The 22,103-nt window shown below is 31.7% G+C and overlaps 2 protein-coding genes and 1 non-coding gene across 3 annotated transcripts; 2 read left to right on the forward strand and 1 right to left on the reverse strand.

Annotated features, from left to right (window-relative positions):
• Positions 1–1,842: 1,842 nt before the first annotated feature.
• Positions 1,843–3,184, reverse strand: LOC116109460 (short-chain dehydrogenase RED1-like). Its single transcript, XM_031395671.1, has 3 exons — positions 2,773–3,184; positions 2,360–2,519; positions 1,843–2,272 (listed from the first exon to the last, which is right to left on the reverse strand). The coding sequence occupies exons 1-3, from the start codon at positions 3,107–3,109 to the stop codon at positions 1,936–1,938; spliced, it is 834 nt and encodes a 277-aa protein (XP_031251531.1). The 5' UTR covers positions 3,110–3,184; the 3' UTR covers positions 1,843–1,935.
• A 1,594-nt stretch (positions 3,185–4,778) lies between these two features.
• On the forward strand, positions 4,779–4,860 carry TRNAS-UGA. The gene has a single exon. It is a non-coding gene; the product is annotated as a tRNA-Ser (tRNA).
• Positions 4,861–17,269: 12,409 nt separating this feature from the next.
• Positions 17,270–18,351, forward strand: LOC116109454 (receptor homology region, transmembrane domain- and RING domain-containing protein 1-like). The gene is made up of 2 exons (XM_031395665.1): positions 17,270–17,813; positions 18,016–18,351. Exons 1-2 carry the CDS (start codon positions 17,312–17,314, stop codon positions 18,051–18,053), a joined length of 540 nt encoding a protein of 179 aa, XP_031251525.1. The 5' UTR covers positions 17,270–17,311; the 3' UTR covers positions 18,054–18,351.
• Positions 18,352–22,103: the final 3,752 nt, after the last annotated feature.

Raw genomic sequence — 22,103 nt, forward strand, 5'->3', positions numbered from 1 at the left:
ACGTATATCTGGCATTTTTCGATAAGATCTATGGCTGATCTGACCAGAAAATGCTAGATCTACGGCCAGATCTGGCCGTCGAGGTCGGAATCTGGCCGGGAAATCGCGTTACGACACAGACCCATCGGATCTGTGTCGTAACACGTCGATCTTGCGGATCTGGCCAGAAAAGGCTAGATCGACGCGTTATGACACAGATCCGACAGGTCTGTGTTGTAACACAATTTTCGGCCAATTCCAACGTGATGGTCAGAATCTGGCACTGCAGGTGGTAGGGGTGTTTTTGTTATTTTATAAAAATTTTATAATGGGGTATTTAGTCAAATTAGTAAACCTGTGGTGTTTTTAAAAATTTTTAATTTATAAAAATCTAAAATATTAAACTTTCAACGGTTTTTAGTCTTTTTATAATTTCAAAGGAAAATTACTAACAGTATATGATAGAAGTATCTATTTATTATTTCAAAACCTTTGAGTATCAACTTATCGTTTAGGCAAACTTTTTATGTGTAAGTCTTTCAGCCGGATAAAATATGGTACAATTGGGTTTTGCATTTGGGCTCTTAATGTTTCTCTTAATAAATTCAATGTTCTGAAAACTTAAGACTGACCTTGACCCAGTCAAGGGCCCCGTTCCCGACCAGTGATGTCAACATATCCAACAAGTCTAATAAAATCCAACAACAATCCCTTGCAAAACAACTCATTCTCCATATAGGTTTGAAATCCAGCAAAAACGCCCCTAATAAGTTACTATTCAGCCCTACAAGTTTGAAATCCAATTAAAAAAAAAAAAAAAAAAAACCTATAATCTAAGCGTCGCGCAAACGGTGGTGGCGACAATGATCTGCGACCAACCAAAATTCGGGATGATGGGGCTTTTGATGTTGTGTATGAAGGCGATGCTGATAATGGTGTCAGGTGGGAAGTAAAGGCTGTTGGAGTGAAAAGTGAGTGCGACTTGTGAATGAAGCCGCCGGAGGGAAGCAGAATGCAGGCGACTGTGATTGAAGACTGAAGTGACGTGAAGAACAATGTGAACTCTGAAGTGAAAGTTAGGATTGAAGAAGGAAGAAAGTCACTAGAAATTTGGAGGCGACTGTGTGTTAATTTGGTTTTTAGTGAACCATTAGTTGAGCTGCGAACCGACGGGCTTTAGGCCGGTCCAACACGATCCAAAGGGTAAAACAGTTTTTAATTATAAGCAGACTGGTTTTGTGGCTGGCTCTCAGTCCGAACAGCCAAACTGAACCGTTTTCAGAACAATGAATAAATTATGAAATATGATATATAATTTTCAAACAATTAAAAGAAATTATTCAATATTAATATTATTTTTAAAAAATATATGTTATTTCTCATCATTCTATATCAAATAAAATTTATAAATTTAACAAGACAATCACAATTTGTATATCAATACTTATTAAAAAAAAAAATTCTTTTATTCCATCAATCTTAATTAAAAGAAATTTCATGTTCTTATTATTAGTAAGACATTCTTGTGTACTTTTTAATCATAACTAAATTTTCTTTTTTATGTGAAAATAAAATAAAATTTTCATATACGTCTCATTATGTCTTCCTAACTAAGCTACCATTAATTTTTCCTATTAATAATTCTCTTTTCATTGAGATTTGTCAATATAAATATATATATTATTTTGAAAAATAAATTTCTGGTTTCGCCCCAAGGTGTATATGCGTTAATCAAATAACTTAGAATTTGTGTAAAAAGTATGAGAATCAATGTTAATACTTAACAGTTAACTAATCAACCATCGACTTTACACACCAGAACTTTCTCAAAGAAAAGCATTTTTTTCCCAGGAAAATAAAAAATAGATAAAAACCATAGTATGTTGACTTGAGGTTTTGAAAGAACCTGAAGCTTCAATTTGAAGCCCAAATGTCTCACACTTTTATAGACTCTCATCAACATTTCATTGTTCTCCTTGCAACAAAATCTTTAATAAAATTGGGCATGTGGTACATAATTGCCATGATGGTGGAGAATTGGCCTGTGGTGAACCAAGCTGGGGGCTTTTCCTTCAACAGAACAGCCACAGTGTCCCTTGCAAACACTTCAGCCGGGGTTGAATTTGGTGTTTGTGAAAGATATGCTCTCTCCTTAATAATGTCTTCAAATGGCTTGTATAGTTTCCATTCCGGCATGCCTCGGTAGCTGGCGACGGCAGAGTTTGCTATGTTTGACTTAATCGCCCCGGGGACAACGAGGGTGACATGAATCCCAAAATGACTCAGTTCCAATCTGCATTCATAAGAAGCCTTATCATAGGTCAACAATTTTAATTCTCAAGTTATTTGTATGTATGTCCAATAAAATTTATTATCATACCTTAAGGTATCAGTTAATGAGTGAATGGTAGATTTGGTTGCAGTGTAAGTAGCAGCCCAAGGAGCAGGGAATGCAGTCCCAATACTTCCCATATTTATAATCTTTCCTTTTCTCCTGGCTGCCATATGAGGCACAACAGCTTGTATCATCCTCAAGGGACCTAATTTTTTTATCAAAAGACATCAACTATCAGATAGGGAAAACCAAATTCAAATTTATTTACTGCAAATTACTAACCACAAACCCAACAGTGAAACCAATCAAGTCAAAGATCATTTTATCAACATCTAAACTCTACAAACACATTAAAATAAGATAACAAAAAAAATACCCACAAATATAATAGAAAACTATGATATTTAACGAGCAACCCAATTCAAAGAATAATAAAACAATAATAACATTATACTTACCAAAAACATTGGTGTTGAAAGTATTCTGCACGGAGGATAATGGAACTTCAGCGAGAGGGCCAACACATTGAACTCCAGCATTGTTAACCAGAATATCAATTCTTCCAAATTTTCCAATAACATTTTCCACAACATTCTTCACACTTTCTTCCGAAACAACGTCAAGTTCCAGGACATAAAATCTCGAGGGATCTTGTTCAAGATCTTGCATGGTTTTCTTTGACCTACTGGTGGCCACAACCAGGCATCCTTTTGAGGCAAATTCACGAGCCAACGCATGGCCGATTCCGCCCTGAGAACAGCCGGTGATCAGTACGATTTGCCTTTGATCTTCCATTGAAATGAGCAGCTTGTTTCAAGAGTACTCAAGATGAAGGTTTTATTCTTTATTTTCAAGAAAATGATGAGGGTGAGTTTCGACTTCCTGCCTTATATAAAGCTTAAAGGAAGATGTTAAAAGAGAGGTATCCTCCACATGCTTATTCTATTTTTAGGAAAATACATGCTAATAAGACTTTTATTGAATGGACACGTTAAAAATCGAAACAGTAACGAAATATAGTTGGGATAAATTTCTTAACTCGAGAGTTGAAGGTCTAGATTCTTAAAAAATGTAGGAATTTTTTTATGTATATACAGTCCATATAAGAGTATATTTAGTCGTAAAATCCGGTGACATACCTTCTTACAAAATTTACTCTTGATATATAACATTAGATTATATTAAACTATCCAGTTTAACAGTCTAATTAAAGTATTTTAGACCATGCTAAATAATCATAAACTAGGCATAGTGTACTACATTCCAATTAAGTTAAGCCTTATGATTTTATGGTTAAATTTGTGCTTTAAACAAAATATTGACTTGTTAGAAATTAAGATTAATAAAAATAACTTTTAAAGTAAATTTATTAATATTTTCATTGGTTGTCAGAAGAATCTATAATTTATTTAAAATAATTTGTTAAGTACAATCATCACATCACTCAAGAATAAATTTTATTAATTAAAACGTAAAAGTTGCTTACAACATAATATTTATATACATGAAGCACATGTTACATGACTTAATGTGCATATGTTACGAAAACAAGAAAAACAAGATCGCGATGGAGTACAAAAACACACAGCCCAAGGCATAAAAAAAAAAAAAGAATTTAATTAAAAAACATTTGTTTGATGCCTTGGGCTTTTCGCGTTGCATGCGGAGTCTTTGCCTTTTTCGGTTCGAGGGGAGGTAGTTGTTGGGTTTTTGTTGCCTATTTGAGCATTGTCTTTTGGCTCTTTTAATTTTGATTCTAACCTAGATCATGTCTCGAGGTAAGAAAAGTTTTTTATTTTTTATATATATTTATATAGTTTTGTAAATACTTTTTTTTTTTTTTTTTGGTCCTAACTTAGGGATTGTTCTAAGATAAGTTGATCGTCTTTTATAGGATTTTTGTAGATTCTTTTTCTCTTTTCTAATGAAAACTTACCTACCAAAAAAAAAAAAAAAAGTTAGATTGAATTTCAACAGTTCAAAATGCAATTGTTCAAAGTATAAGAATATATATAAAATAAAAGTTTTTTCATACCAACTAACCATGCACGTTAAAGATTAGGAATTACGAAACACAATCAACGTTTTGTGTACTTCCCCAAATTATCATTTATCCCCTTAAAATTATCATTTACGCCATTAAAAAAGTATAAAACAAAACCTCTAATAGGAGGAAGCGTAATGGTTTTTCAGAAGTCATGGGAGCTTTATATTTCATCTTCTCTCAAGAGTGCGAATAATAAGAACTCAACTTTAAACATAGAACTTTATCAAAGACATGTCACAATGCAGCTTAAAAAAAAAATATAGAAACCAACATTTTATAGTGAAATTGGAGAGTAAAAATATTTAATTGTGGTTGGATTAAAGTGAAAATGCATATAGAATTGAATTAGTTTAAGTTCAATTAACTCAGAACTTTACTAAGATTAATATTAATATATCAGAGCCTTCCATCACCAAAGTCGATATGTCCGAGTGGTTAAGGAGACAGACTTGAAATCTGTTGGGCTTCGCCCGCGCAGGTTCGAACCCTGCTGTCGACGATTTCTTGTTATGTTTTTTTTTTTTTTTTTTTTTAACGACCATGATAATTAACAATTTAATAATTAAGACCAAAAATGGAAGAAAATCTTAATACATATTACCTTTATAAATTAGTGAACAAAATGAGTTTATAAATACTCATTCACCTATTAATTTTTTCACGAACATCAGGACACTAGACCGACCAAGATCTTTAAATGCTAAGGAGAACTAAAAGCAAATGAGTTTACGCTAATTTTTCCATGAAAGAAACCAAACCCTTTTCATTCAATCTCCAAATCTTGAACCCCACCAATTCCTTCACGTCCCTTTGCAGTTTCTCCTTCAACAAATGAGACTCGCCATTTGCAACCACCCAAGCCACCTCCACAGCTTCAACTAAATTACTGAAAACACAAATTGAAGGAAAGGCCTGCTGAAAAATAATACTTTGATTATCTTGCTCACTGCATTTCTGCTGTGGCCTCAAGTCTTGAATTTCAATATGCATAGCCTTCAGGGCACCAGACAAAATGGCATCGCCCACCATTTTCGTCGATGCTGAGGTCCGGAGAGCACTGAGTAAGCCCGAGGCCTGGCTGCCGACCGTGGACAGTGATTTTCCGGGGCTGTGGCCGAACTGAGCTAAGGTGTTGTGGGCAATATTTTCAATTTGTGTTCGCATTTTAGACCATAAATTGGGTGTAGTGTCAGCAAAAGGATAACCTGTTAAAACAAAATATTTATAGTAAGTAATTATCACCTTTATAAATTTTCTAAAATGAGAATGTCCCTTTTTTTTTTTCTTTTTTTAATATTTTGTATATCTTGTTATGATACAATCTATCAATAAAGAAGTAAGTATGTTTCACTCATATTAATGTGACATATTTTCATCATTAAATGGTTGTATTGCAATAAAATATATAAAAGAGTTTCTCTGTTAACGCCAACCAACGGTTTTTTATCTTGAATAAACAGAAACATTTGAATTTTGTCTATTGACGCTAATAAATAAAAATCTAGATTTAAAAAATACGTAAATGTTGACATTTGATAATTTTTAAGATAGAGTAAAATATGATAAGTTGAAGGCATGTTAGAACATTACCAGCTTCTCCTTCATTAAGATCTTTGTAGCAAGCAAATTTCATGAAAACCCTTTCCAGTGTATCCATCATTTCTTCCTCACACCATGAAGGAAATTGCAAGCCATACAAAATCCCCGGCATAGCGAAGGCGAAGCTTCTCTTCCCAATCCTAATAACCGGAGCATCCTTCGTGATCGGCCATTGAAACTTATCCACCATGCAACTCACCATCAAAACTGGGCTTGATGATTGCATAATAAGGTTGACAACAAACCCGCCATGGCGAAGAAACCTAAGCGACTTATCATCGTCATAGTCCAATTGTAAAAGCGCAGCACATGGCAGCTTGAAGACCTCGGTTACGCTTCCAAGGGAGGGCTGCGTTTGGTTAATTATAGAATAGGCTGAGCTAGACATTTGTGTTGATGATGATGATGGAGAGCTCATTAGGGTTTCTGCAAAAACAAAGGTGAATGTATGAGAATTAAGGTTGAAGAATAAATATTTTTCGAGCGATTTGTGTTACAAGAGATTAGAAATTTGAATTTCATATACAAATTAATGAAGTGATTAGAAATCTAATTAAATATATCACATTCGATTGTGAACGAAATCTAATTAAATACAGGAATTAGCAATGAAAATCATTTCAATTCTATTTCAAGAACAAATCTAGATATTTTCAATTTTTAATATACAACTATATTTGGGTCTATATATCATGGTAAACACTATAACAAAGATCTAAAAATGTCATAAAATTGAACATATATACATATATATAAACGGAAATTCTACTTAGATGTACGAAAAACACGTGTCTATTTGAAAATAATTCTAATTAAACCCAAAAATCATTAGATACGACAAATTAGATCTATCAATGTAGTTTTTGATAATTTAAACTCACAAAATATATATATATATATACACACACATAAGAGAAGAGGATGATTATCAATCTACAAAATAGCAACAAAAATAATAATAATAATAATAATAATTCAAGGCTTGAGTCTTTTAGGGAGAGAGAGGGGGAGATGTGTACCTTGATAGAGAGGGATATAATTAAAGAGATAAATGTTAATATGAGTGTTGAAAGGGGAAGAAAATATAAATAGAGTGCCATTTAGAGATGTATTGTAATTGCTGTTCTGTAACCTTAAATGCTTGAATGAAAATTAAATGCTGTCAACTGCTTTGCCAGAGAAAGAAAATTTTAACCTTATTATGGAGAAAATAAATGAGGCTATTTCGGGTTAAATTTGAAGAAATAATAATAAGAAAATAAATGATGTATACAAGACTTTTTTATATCTTAATTGTAGATATGTAAACATAAATTGTGTCTTTGTTAAGTGAATTCATCTCATTTCATTAACCATAGCAAATACAGGAACTACACCAAATTAATAATTATTTGTACAAAATTTATGACCAATAACATTGCAACTCACATACATATATCTAGTCAATCTCGTGTGCAAACTATATTGAAGATTTTATTATGTACATATACCCGATCATGAATATATATATATATTTTTTCGGTGAAAACCTCGAGTCCCCACACCCGAAGGTATGAAACTAATTCTCGATCAGGATTCAGATAAATGCCCTTGACCACAAACTGCTTTCAGTAACATTAAAACCTCTAATATTGCAAGGAAAATTTGCCCATTGGAAGTCTAGCTCATGGTTATTTCTTTTTTTTTTTTTTTTTTCTGAATGTAGAGAAAAGATGTTAAACATTTAATAACTTGAAAGCTTTGGAATCTCCGAATTAGTAAAGGTGAGCAAGCAGCCAGCTCATTCTCTGATTATTCATTGCCATTTGGATCGCAACAAGACAAAGTAATTGATAGATAAGATTACTTACCATTTGTAATTAATAGATATATTTTAATTAATTACTTACCCTTTAAATCATCAATAAATTAAATCATAAAATCTATTATATATTTACATACGTTAGTTAAGAAAACTAATATTATATATTCTTCGTTGAATATATATATATATTAAGTTGATTAATACCATTAATCACTTGCTTGAAGAAACAAAAACAAAGAGTACACAAAATGATCCAAACAAGAAAATGTACATAATCTTCACAAAACAAACAAGCCAAACAAAACATTATAGCTAAAGAACATGCATGCAAATTACAACCAAATATAACATTATTTTACCACTCAATATATAATTTGCCACATTAATTCATTAATCAAACCCTTAATCATCTGCTTGAGATCTTTGAACGGATTTTTCAGGATTAAAATTCCCTGGATGCACCTTATTTTTAGCAATCTTTGATCCATTTGAATTGGGAGCTACTTGATCATCGGTTGAGCTTTTCACAACTCTCTCCTCTTCCATTTTTTTCATCTTCTCCTTCTGTTTCTTCGTCATCACATGAACTGCTGCATAACTTGCTCCAATGGAGGTCGACATTGCTAAAGAAATTAAAATGAATTAATGAAACCCTTAATTATATAGAGAAATTGAAGATAGTGTTTGTATGGTGAAGGAGTGAAGAGAGCTTAGTTTAGAAGGGGATTTATAGGAGTTGAAAGGAACTATTGGTGAGGTATGCACCACTAGCTTCTAATTGTTGTGTAAAACAGTTGACTGATTTTAGTATTTATTATGCTAAATTAATTAATGTTACAAAAACAAAATATATATATATATATACTAAATTTGGAAGTGGGTATCATCCCGTTCAGGGGTATTTTTTATAGAAACTTATCGAAAAAGGATTCAAGTTTCAAAATACACTGAAAAACCCAAAAAGAAAAACCGTTAATTACTTTAAATCGAAGATAAAGAAGTGCTTACTTGTTACTCTTAGAACAAAGAGAATTATTCAAAAAGTTTTTAGGTTAATTATGTGTGGGAATAGAAATGAAATGTTCTAACAATTTAGAATCATTGACGTTTAAAAATGAAAGTTGTATGAGATTTGTTTAGATCTAATACCATGTTAATTGAACCATAAGTTTTATCAATGATATATATAATTCGAGAAAAAAATCTTGTGTGTAAAGGAATGCAGATACAACCGTTAATCAAGGCATATCACATCTAAACGCACACCCTTATTAGTTGATTGTATATACAACCGTCACACAGAAGGTTTATCGCAATTCCAGAATCTAACTTCTGATACCTAATCCAAACAAAAATTATGCTATCTAATTGATTAGGTTCTAGCTAGCTTCATTAAATATTAATGGAAACCAATAATCAAACAACTAATACAACTTCTCAAAGCTTCATGCATGGCACTTATTTTTTTTTTTTTTTTTATAACTAGGGTGTTCGGGTTAGTTTGCGTTCATCTCAACTAATCTTCGAGATCTATTGAATACCCTGCAAACTTAATATTCTAAGATAAGTCATAAATATAATAGATGACCCCAAAATGGTTTGAACCTAGAAAATCAATAAGTGAAACAATCATTTTATACCGCCAAGCCAACCCCTTAGGGTTGCATGGCACTATTGTTAGTCACAATTGGAGCCTCTTACTTTAATTATCAGCCACTAATTCTAAGTCCTTATTAAATTAAGCAATCAAAAAGCTGGCTCTTAATTTATTTATTTTTTCAACATTAATTCTAGTGAATTGCATTTTGGGCGGCGGGATAAAGACATTCATCAACAGCTTTCTCTAATGGGCAACTGATGAAACTCTCCTCATCTTGATGAATTAATATTTCAAAAATTTTGGTGACTTGCAGACGGTTAGATATAGAGACTAATTACTTTCTCTAATAGTCAATTTGAAGTTGAATAAGAGGGGGGTAATCCTCTCATTCAACAAGGCCTTATTGGATAAGAAGTCAAGCCCCCCTTAAATTCTATCATGGTATCAAAGCCCAGATTCAGTTGAGTTAAGCGCTTAACTAGTAGGTGGAGAGTTAGAGTCGACAACTACCTCCATCAACAGATATGCCTCAACATATGGGCTTGACCGTGAGGGAGAGTGTTGGAATCTCACATCGACTAGGCACACTCAAGTCTATTGGGTTATAAGAGGAGGTAATCCTCTCATTCAACAATGTCTTATTAGGTGAGGAGTCAAGCTCACCTCAAATTCTATCAATCCCTCCTCCAAAGACCATGTGAATATGACTAATAATAATTTCATCAATAAATTGTTTTTTCTTTTAGGGTCGACCTTGCATGAATTTCCTCTAGTGGATACAATCACATTTTTTTAAATCTAGATTTTAACCATTCTAAGGAGTTGGTAAGGGTTTACAAGGTTTTATTTGAAATATTCTCATATATAGCCAACTTTACTAATTTTAATTCATAAAATGTCAAGTGCTTAAATGACGGATCTAGCCATAAAAACACATGACTTAACCTAATTACCCTTAATGAAAAATACAAGAACAAAAATTGCTAGAATGTGCTAAACTGTCAAGTCTAGCACCTAGCATGATCTAGCATGTTTTAATAAGATTGTCAAACCATACAATTAAATGCTAAGCTTGACATAAACTATCACGACTAGCGTTATTTATTACTAATATAGCATTTAGTGCTTCACTAAGAATATAATCGAGAAGTCATTAGATGTTATGGTTGGATTTGTACTTTAGCTAAAATCTACACATTTTGGAAAATTGTAAACTCTCATTGTTATCATCATTGAAAGTATTTAATTAAAGAGAATTCATATATAATAAGATTTTTCTTTAATGTGTCCGAATCAACTTATGCGCATCTCGACTAATCCTCAAGGGGAGCTATCCCATAACAACTCACCACCATAGCCCCCCAAGTAAATCATAGACAAAAATATTACAATTGCATCCAACGAGGAATCGAACCTGGGACTATGGATTCTACCAATTTGCAACCCCCTTGGTTCGCCTTACTTGTTGGGCTACACATGGATGGGTATATAATAAGATTTTATTTAACGAGCATACAAATTATGTGGTATTTCGCCGCAATCCCACCCAAGCTAGAATATATATTTGAAAACCAATAGTGGTTGTAACTTGGGAGAACATTCGAAATATATAACACTATAGTTGCATATAATTAATTAATAAAACCTTCACTTAATTAATTATAATGACAATTAAGTAATCCAAGATTCTCAGGCCATTTGCTTGTAATGTATACTAAAAAACCTGCATGCGGTTCCTGAAGATAAGACTAATTAAATCTTTTATTCTAATTAGTGGTGGAATTGGAAAACTTTAGCAAAAGCAACTCAACACAATTCTAACTTGATAATGGACCTCACTTATCAAATATTAAAATTATAATGCCATTGATTAAAGTATTAATAAACTAGTATTAGTTTTATTACATAAAACTATTCATTCAGCCAATTAAAAGAAGGTCCTGTTTAAGCCACAATCTGTTCAGCCACTCCTTCATCAACACACTACCAACCTAAAAGTTGAAAGCAATTGAAGAGTCAAATTAATTATGGAGTTCATTCATTATTTAATTAGGGTTACATGAGGTGAACACATTCTTTGTAGTTAAGATATTAATTAATTTTATGTTATTCACAATGGGGCCTTTCTGTCATTTGATTATAAATATAATTAAGAGAATTATTTAACCATTAATCCATATGTGGAAGTTGAAGTAATGTACACAAATAATATATAGGTGATCAGCCTAACTGGAAAGTGACTAATACTAATTTTTTTCCGACGCACTATAAAATGTCAGTGAACTTAACATAGTAAGAGGCGGAATGTCGTCAATTGGTACGATTTTTCTTATGTATAAGATGTTATCATATCAAGGTCAGTCTGCCATTGAAATTAGGTTTAAATATGTGGATATTCAATAATAATAAATTTTTTTGGGTCAATTACCATATGATATGGATTTCTCCTATTTTAGCTAATAAAATTAGATAATTGATTTCAAAATAACGAAGGATAGATTGATCAATAAATTTTTCTTTATATAGGTAAAGAGAAAAGAAACCGTCATAAGAGTCATATATATATAATGTTATCAATTTCATGATAAGTAATGTTATGAATACAAACTACTTATATATTACTTCAATGTTTTTTTCTCCTATTATTGCATAGAACCTTATATATATTTTCTTAGTGCATCAACCAAGTGCGATGCCATACGTATATAAAATTAAAATTATATATATTAAGATTATCTATTAAGCATAAGCTCATCCATGCATGTTGTGGTGGGTAGTGACATTTCTACTTTACAGGATGGACATAATAATATAGAAGCATATGCAATTTGATAATGGAGATTTTGACATCGAGATTCAAGACCACTGTTTTGCCCTCAATAGGTGGGCGGCTCAAGGTAACAGAATTCAATATAATTAGGAGGGAAGCGCTTTGGCAAAAATCAGAGGACAGAGAGGCAATTTGGAGAATAATTAGAAGCTGGCTTTAATTAGAAGAAAGTGAAAGAACTAGACAAGCTCTAATATGGGTCTAGATACCTCAGTTACTTAAAAAAATATGTCAGTTACATAAGACCCCTGGATATAACTAACCCTAAGGTTAAAGGGCTTCTCATCCGAACACAGTAGGAGAGGTCATAAATTGACTATTGTTACATGGGATTCAAGTAATGGCGTCACGTTATGTCGAGACATGGTTTTTCAAATAAAGAACTTCTCAAAAATATTCAAACATTGTTTTCTCACACAAAATTGTGTCAATACTTTATCACAATAAAGATTTCGATCGTGTTGAAATTGGATTTAAAGATGTGGATACATAATTTTGACACCACCGTGGCTTCGGCGGTGAGAATTAAACCTTTTCAACTCGAAGAACCACTGGAAAGGTTTATTTTTGAGCCACTAACAATATGTTTGCGTCGATTCTCACATGATATGGATTTCTCCTATGTTATTTAATAATATTAGATAATCACTTTTGAAATAATGAATAATAGATTGATTAATAAATTTGTTTACATCATAAGGGTTACAAATATAATGTTATCAAACATTATTAGTTTGATATCAAGTAATACTACCAATACAACTATTTATATGATATACATTATTAGTTTGATATCAAGTAATACTACAAATATAACTATTTATATAACTATTTGTATGATATTATATACACACACATAATGTCTTGAAACTTTTTTTTTTATGGATTAAGAATAAGCGTCTAAACACTAGCTCACAAAATTCAAAAATAGAAGTTAGCGTCTAGTCACTCACTTTTAGTCTGTACATAAAAATTTCAAGAGGTTCACATACACGTGCACGCACGCACGCACACACACAAAGATATATATAATGATCATAGCATACATGATGTAGCAACATGTGGTAAAATGACATGAACAATAAAATTATTAAGCATAAGCATATCCATGTTCTGGTAAGGTACACACACACGTAAACACATGTTCTGACAGGTACACACGCGTGCGCGCGCGCGCGCACACACACACATATGTATATATATATATAATCTTAGCATGCATGATGTAGCAACACGTGGTAAAACGACATGAACAATAAATTATTAAGCATAAGCTCGTCCATGTTTTGGTGGGTAGTGACACTACTACTTTACAAGTTGGACAAAATAATAATAATATAAAAGCATAATCAATATTTGATAAATTTTACTATGAGATTCAAGACCACTGTTTTGCCCTAAACAATTGGGCAGCTTGAGGAAACATGATATTAAAGGTGATGGGGCCAATAAAATTATGCATTCTTATACCCAAAAAAAAAAAAAAAAAAAAAAAAAGCATTTTGGAGACGATTAGAAGCTTCCTTCAACCAGAAGAAAGTGTTAGATTATTAGAGATCCAAAGCAAAAGGTTAATTATTAGAGATCCAAAGCAAAAGGTTAATCTAATAATTTGAAGTGTTATTCTGAAGATCGTCAATTCTATGTATACATAGTCGGGATCCCAATTTTGCATTCAATTAATTCACAACATTCTATAATCAATAACTCTAACTCATGCATTGAAGTGCGACTTCTATAAAAGAAATCTAGACGTTCACAAGAGAGTCCGACTTTAGATAATGTTACACCCACACCCTATTCTTACAAATTTCTTTTCACAACCCCAACGTGGTAACGCGTAAGGGTCTCACCTGATAAATTACAACTGACCAATTGCGAACTGTCATGTCAAGATTGTAAGAGAAAGTTTATGAGAAGAGGTTGTGGGTGTAGCATTACTTTTTCTGTTTATTGACTACAACGATTAGATGGAAGCAAATGCAAAAAACAAAAAGTTGATTTAGCCTGGCCCTCTAGGAGAAGATAAGCCCTAACTTAGTGGTACTATAATCCAAGTGCAGTTGGTGGGAAACCAGGCCCAGCCATTATACTTTGTCCATAATTCAATTATTGAACAAAAAAAATAAAAGTGATAATAATTAAATCAAAAAATTCAATGTGCCCAAGTCATTTTTCATAAGTTATTTTATTATAAAAATGTGTGTTACACCCACACCCTATTCTTACAAATTTCTTTTCACAAACCCAACGTGACAACTCGTAATGGGTCCCACCTGATAAATTGTAACTGACCAATTGTGAACTGCCATGTCAAAATTGTAAAAGAAAGTTTGTGAGAAGATGTTGTGGGTGTAGCATTACTTTTTCTGTCTATTGACTACAACGATTAGATGGGAGCAAATTGCAAAAAACAAAAAGTGATTAAGCCTGGCCCTCGGGAGAAGATAAGCCCTAACTTAATGGTACTAATAATCCAAGTGAAGTTGGTGGGTAACCAGGCCCAGCCATTATACTTTGTCCAATTCCATAATTTAATTATTGAACAAAAAAAATTAAAAAGTGATAATAATTAAATCAAAAAATTCAATGTGCCCAAGTCATTTTTCATAAGTTTTTATTAAAAAAAACGTGTGTTGTGGTTCTAATCATGGTTTGTACTAGTAAAACCATATTGAAAATGTTTTTATTTACATAAAGGTTATCTTAGCGAGTTTCATAAGAATACGCGCGGAATGCTACAAAAAAAAAAAATTTGATAATATCAACGTCTCAAGACCGGTTTCTTTATTCTTGTAAATAAAAAAGTATAAATTATACTAAAAATGTTGTTTTTAAGGAGATAGTTTTCTGTAACACAACACAAAATAAGAAACAAAAAAAGAATGAATATCATGTCATCCATATGTAAATCAAGTAAAATCTTGTTAAGTACAAATTCATATATATGGTATCACGTATGATATGATCCTAAAAGAACGTAAAAATAATATGATACGTTCATTCCAATTAAGGCTTTTTTGCAGTATATTAAAACTAATTAATGAATGAAAAGGATAGCATTAACCTCCATGAAGCTGTCAATTACAAAATAATAATAATTATTATTATTATTACTATTATTGTTATTGTTATTATAAAATTTTAATTTTAAAAGTTACCGATGAAAGTGAAATTGTGAAAAAGAAAAGACATAAAAGTAAATAAAGTCAATTTTGGGCCCATCCGGCCCACCAATTTTGGACTCATCTCCAGGTCCAATCAAAATTGTAGAAGCCCATTTGTAATACAAAAGAAAAGAAAAATGCTAATCTCACCTACTTTTCACCTGAACTCTATAAAGGTAATTGCAATTTATTAAAAAACTTGATACCCTTTCATAATCTGATTTTACCTAAAATAAAATACAAATTTATCATTATTAATTAGTAAAAATAAATTAAAAATAAATTAAAAGAAAAAGCTCACCCATACATGACTATTAATACTAAAATTATTATAAGATCTATAAAAATGCAATGGAACCCAAATCAAAAAAAGGTTTTTCATAAGTTTTAAAAATTAAAGAGAAATTCTCTGGAAATTTTAAGAAAATGCTGTGGGTTCAGGAGTTTTATATCTATAACTTTTATGTTGTCATAAGAAAGATTAATAAACATGCAAATAGCCCAATCCACAGTCTCAGATTTGATTTTTTGTTCAACGCAAAAGTAGTATATTTGTTCATGATTTACTTGAGAGGCCGCAGCAATGGATGGCTTGCTGTAAGATAGTTTTTCCTGATGATTAGTTGAGGTACGTGTAAACTAATCCAAATATCTCAATTATTAAAAAAAAAAAAAAATTGATGAAGGTTGATTATTCAATTCCATTCGAAAGGTTAGGCTAGATTAGACCTATTTTTTTTTTTCACTTGAAATTTGTTTGGGCCAATTGTTTTAGCTGATTTTAGCGTTTTTTTCGTTAGTTTTAACATATGGGAGGCAAAAAAAGAAAAAAAAAAAAAATGTTCAATATCACACAAAAGCACCACATTTTAACTCTTAACACAAAACACATCATGCTGGTCATTTCGTAGTAGCATTGCCCCCAACTTCTTCCTTCCGCCACAACACAACTGCCCCCACCTTCCTACACCACCACACAACCACCACCGTCTTTTAAGCGGCCGCTAAACGAAACGAAACGAAACAAAAACCCTAACGTCAGCTAAACAAGAGGAGAGGTTAGAGTGATTTCCCAAATAATCGGGCTTTTAAGTTATACGGTATGACCTCAAGGAGTTTCGAGTAATTCACCGAAATTAATATATGATTTATTTCTAAGTTTATTCAATCACGCAAGTGAAGCATGACGAGGATTATTTTGTCTTTGGATTTAACTTTATCCAGTTGACTCAACCTTTAGTGGATCATATGTGCAATAAATTCAAAATAAGCGGCTAAAAATTAATAAAACAAAAAGGCTTATTTTTCTAAGGTGGTTGTAAGATTAATTTTATTATGAAATTCGTTGAATCAAAGATAAAAATGGATTTTAAAAATTTTAATCTTAATTTAATTCGAGATTTTAAGATGATATAATCGGACCCAAATAAAATGTGTCTTCTTAATAATAATAATAATATTCCGACAACCTTTGCCCAATAAGACATATCTATTAAAATATATTATCCATCAATTTTACCAGAAATACCGTAAGGAATAATTTAGAATTCATGATATTAAATTTTATCAAGATCAAATTTAAATATTGTTTAATTCATCTCATTTAATTGAAATGATAAATTCTTAATATTAAATTTATTTGGATCAAATTTAAATACTTGATTGAAATGATACTTTTACCGTCAAATATAATATTATATAAGCATAATCTCGATAAATTTTATATAACGACATAAATAAAAGTTGGAAAAGTGATAAATTTATTTTTTACTGATAAATTTATTTTTTACTGAAATTTTAGCTTTTTTTAATATTTAATTGTGACAGCAAATCTTAATTGCAGTCAATGACTGTGATCCGAATATTAGAAACAAAATAATTCTATATATAAATAAATTTATGTTAAATCTTATCTGTCATTTTTATTCTTTCTTCCTCCTTCTTTTAGCCATGGCAGCTCTCTCAGGATTCTTCTCTCATCTCTACACCATGACCATCGTCTTCTTCACTCTCCTCATTATCGAAACCATAATCCTCCTCCGGTCCGCCACCGCCACCGTCTGCAAGACCAAGAAGCGCTTAATCACTACTACCCAGTACCTCAAACTCATCGAAGAGCAAAACCCCACCACCAGCTACAAGAAAAACCACCACCACCACCACCACAACCAACAGCACCACCACGTCGACGAAGCCACCGCCGTCGAATGCCTCGTCTGTTTATCCGACTTCGAAGACGGCGAAAAGGTCAGAAAACTCAATTGCAACCACACATTCCATAAGGACTGTTTGGACAAATGGTTGCAGCAATACTTGGCGACGTGCCCCCTCTGCAGAACCAAGGTTTTGCCGGACGAAGTGGTGGCAGATTTTCACCAATTGCAGAACCAAAACCAGGTGGAGTTTGATGGCAGTGATGAAGAGATGGTCTTTTTGTTATCAGCATTACATGGTAATATTTTATATAGATTTTTCTGATGTTTTGTATTAGGGTTTTTTTTTTCAGTTTTGTTTATAGTTTGTTTAAAGAATATATATGCTGATCATGATAATTAAATGAGAAGAATTCTGAAGATGTGGGTTGTAAATTATTTAGTTAATTAGTAAGTGAGGAATATTAATTTAAAGGAAATTGTGTGATCTTGGAAACAAAGTGGACAGGTTATTTCAATGGATGTTCTGCAATATCTGAGGAGGAGACTGGTAGGCAGAGAGAGAGAGGATGGAGATGGTGAGATTGGGGGCAGATCCAGAATTTAAGATGTGGGGGTGTAAGTGTAACAAAGTCATTAAATTGGGGGGACACAGTATAAAAAAAGTATACATGTGGGTCAAAGTGTATAAAAAAACAAGAAAAGATAAAAAACCGTAAGTAACATTAAGAATTTATTGGGTGTGAGGGGCCAGTGCCCTCCCTGGTCAATTGTACATGAGGAAGAATGGTAATTAATTGATCTTTGATTGGATTTTTTAATAATAAAGTGTGATTCAAATTTCTAATCCATAATTGTAGTTATTAAGTAAGAATTTATTTGCTTTCATTTGTATAAAATCCTTTTTCTACTATATCACTTACATGAATTCGTCGCTCGATACCTCTCGGAGCGGATAAGGGTTTGTATGTTAGTTAATAGGTTTGGCATAGGGGGGTATGGTCTATAGGTGAAACTACTTTCTCTAGGCTCTCGGTGGGGAGTTGCCGATGGTACTTGTTATTTGAAATCTGAGATCGGTATCCATTAAAGGTTAGTCGAGTGATTAGAAATATGATTTATTTATCATAAGGTTTTGGATTCGACTCACTTTATGACCTCCTACATGGTCAAAAGTTATTATTCTTTACTTTCCAAATATTATAGGATTTATCGAGGGCTCTTTCGAATTACTGGATTATGAAATAATTAATCATAAGAAAACTTAACCTCTCGTTAACAAGAATTAACTCTCCCATACGAAAGATGGACTAATTAGTCAATTTAAGTTTAAAACTCTTCATATTTATTGATCATTTGAAAACTATTATCTTCATGATATTTATGCCCTACAAGATATTATTCTGGTTGTGTTTGGGTGGTGAAGAAGATTTTCATCATTAATATTTATATATTTATTAATTTATTAATTGGGGTCTACTAATTTATTAATAAAAAATTAAAAGTAAATTTAATATATGTGTCCACTACTAAAAATAATCTATATTTTTCAATTTAAATTAGTGAACTTAATTAAGAGGAGGATGAACATATATACTTGTTTTTTTTTTTTTTTAAAATAACTGAAGTGTTCAGTCCGATTTATACATACCTCGACTAATCCTCAAAGAAAGTTATCCCACAACAACTCATCGCTCGAACCTGAGACTATGGGTTAAAGTCATGCACAACTCAGGGGCGGATGCAGCACAACATGGCCCACCCTCAAATGTTTTTTTTTAAATATTAATATATACTATTTCTAAATTTTGGCCTACTCTATCAGAAATAATAATTGCAATTAATTGTTATTCTGGCCTACCCTTGAGAATCGTTAAATATTTTTAAGAACTTTGTATACAATAAAATGTACAATAATATTGATATATAAATGAAAAATAAAATAAAATTCATTTTTTATTTTTTTTAGAGTAAATACATTGAAATTATTGATATTTATTGGAGTGGGTAAGCTTTTGGCCCATTTTATCACTTTAGTGTGGAAAAATACCTCAATTAAAAATCATTTAATTTGTAGGGACAAGCTTCATTAATTTAATTTCTATATATTGTCCTATATGCTTATTTTCATTATAAATTCAACCACGTATCGATCCAATGAATTATTAACCGAATTATTTGGTGTCCTATTGTCCTGAAATGGAAGCCTTCATTTTTGTAAGGACAATATACATTTAATGATTTAATCAGTAAATTAAACTGCCACTTAATTTATTCGCTGACAATACGAGAAAGGCTTATATAAATTCAACAATACAACCAATTAATAGTATTACAACAGAAATGTGAAGAAGACTTTCTTTGATGATAAAAAAAATAAATGAAACATTACTTGCAATGAGAATTTTGTTTAATTTTTGAGATCTGTAACATTATATTTTAATTTAAAAGACTTTATAATCGTTGTGATAATTTAAATGACGATAATTAAATATCAAAAATATGAATTACTTTTCTTATGATTTTATATCACCATTTCGAAAATATATTAATATATAGAAAAATAATATATATATATATACACACACATATATATATAATTTTTTTTTTTTTTTAATTTTAGACTCTAGTTTACAAGCATTGGTTACACATAAAATACAAAAATTTATAGTTTTTCATATGGAAAAAAAAAATATTTTAGTATTATGGGGTTTTCTTTAGTTAATAATATAATAACTATTCTTTTTTTAACATGTATCTTGACTAATCCTCAGGAAAGTTATCCCACAGCAATCCACCATTGCGGCTTCCTAGGTAAATCATGGACAAAAGTATTAGCTTTGCGTCCAACGGGAGAATCAAACCTGGGATTGTAGGTTAAAGTTATGTACAACTCTCTTGTTTCGTCCTTACCATTGGGCTACTCATGAATGGGTATAATAAATGTTTTGTTAAATACTTCATGCAACTCTAATGTTTAGGTGCTAAGTAATCATGATAATGACTAATCATTTTATCTAAGTACTAAATTCTTATATGATGGGGCTGTTTGGATCGGGTTAATATTAGATAACTGGGGTAATATTTTTTAAATTAAGCAGATGACGATATTTGGTTGATTTGTAAAAAATTATTCTCATAATATTTTATGACAAACAGTAGCATTTGGGGGGTATATTTTCGGCAATCTTAATACTTGAGGGGAGCCTGTTATTAAAACTTACCCTAGTATTACAATATTTTGTTCCATGTAGCCCCTAAACAGTTAAGCGTTTGGTTCAAATTAACCTTGTATTTGTTGATCTTTACAAAATACCCAATCACTTATGCAGACACTTTTGTCCTCACTTTTTAAATTTTTCGGACGACGTTGCTCTTGTTATTGTCATTATTTACAGAAATGTGATTGTACCAAGAACTAGCCACCCACCGTTGATCACCGCTGGAGGCTGCCAAAAGTCACGATAATGGTGTACGACTGGCCGTGTATGACCAGTAATGCGCTGGTGAAGCTTTTTTAAACAATGGATCACAGCTAGATCTATGGTCGTTTCACGGGCAAGAATGTGGCTATGAAACGGCGACTGATGTAGTCGTGAAATACCAGATATATGGCACTGTCGACGTCATGGCCAGATTTGTGGCACTGTCAACAGTGACTTGGGATAGGTAGAGGTGTTTTTGTTAAGTTTAAAACGTTTTTGGTCACTAGGGTGTTTTTGCTAAATCTGAAAAGTAGAAGGTTAAAAAAATAATAATAAAAAATATTGTCATATTAATATTTAAAAAGGTGAGCAATTTAGTGATCTATATAACATACTCACCAATTTATCTTTCCAACCAAATATATTATTCATCAGTTTATTCGAACCCACCAAACACATTTTCTAAACATTCTCAATAATTTTTAAGGTGATATTTTATTCTATTAATAAAGTATTATATAATCCAAACGCTCAAATATGATAGAAATTCAAAACCAAAAGATTAGGCGATCTATTAAGTGATGTTACCTATTTTAATCGGTACTTGACCCTGAGATACAAGTCCCTCCAATCACGTTTAATTCCGATGACATTTCTTCTACGTATTTAATGTAGAAAATGAGATAATAGACAGTTAATGAGAACTCAATATCACTTGTGGGGGGAATGGACCATCAATCTATCCCGTTTCTTAAGAGTGAGAAATGCAACAAATTTTGTAATCACATCTAAGAAGTAAGGATGACCACAAACTTAATACCTAGCTACCTCGTCCCACTCCTTTTACTCACTACCATTTTGTCACGTCTAAATTGTACGTCCATTTTACTTGTTTGATGTAGGGATGATGATAATTTTATGAAAATTTAGCTTCATCAGTCACAATTAAACGCTCGTAAAAAAAAAAAATTATATATATATATTCAATTCTTACTTGATTTTCAGAAAGAAGAATTCCAAATTTCAATCTTTATTTTATTTCATCTATTATTTTTATAACTAGATTAAGTATGCATCTATTCACTCAATCAAAAACAATTCTTGAATTGGGTCGACCCAAAACGACCCGAGCCCATCTTTTTAAGCTATCTGAATATGGCCCAA

The sequence above is a fragment of the Pistacia vera genome, unplaced genomic scaffold (genome assembly GCF_008641045.1).
Source record: "Pistacia vera cultivar Batoury unplaced genomic scaffold, PisVer_v2 Contig58, whole genome shotgun sequence".
NCBI classification, from domain to species: Eukaryota; Viridiplantae; Streptophyta; class Magnoliopsida; order Sapindales; family Anacardiaceae; genus Pistacia; species Pistacia vera.

Bases quoted from the DNA above. Each gene is read 5' to 3' on its own strand.
- LOC116109460 (XM_031395671.1), bottom strand. From the start codon at position 3,109: ATGGAAGATCAAAGGCAAATCGTACTGATCACCGGCTGTTCTCAGGGC. The intron at 2,520-2,772 runs GTAAGTATAATG...TAAAAAAATTAG, and splicing joins TTTCAACACCAATGTTTTTG to GTCCCTTGAGGATGATACAA. The intron at 2,273-2,359 runs GTATGATAATAA...TTATGAATGCAG, and splicing joins TCATTAACTGATACCTTAAG to ATTGGAACTGAGTCATTTTG.
- LOC116109454 (XM_031395665.1), top strand. From the start codon at position 17,312: ATGGCAGCTCTCTCAGGATTCTTCTCTCATCTCTACACCATGACCATC. The intron at 17,814-18,015 runs GTAATATTTTAT...TTGGAAACAAAG, and splicing joins TTTGTTATCAGCATTACATG to TGGACAGGTTATTTCAATGG.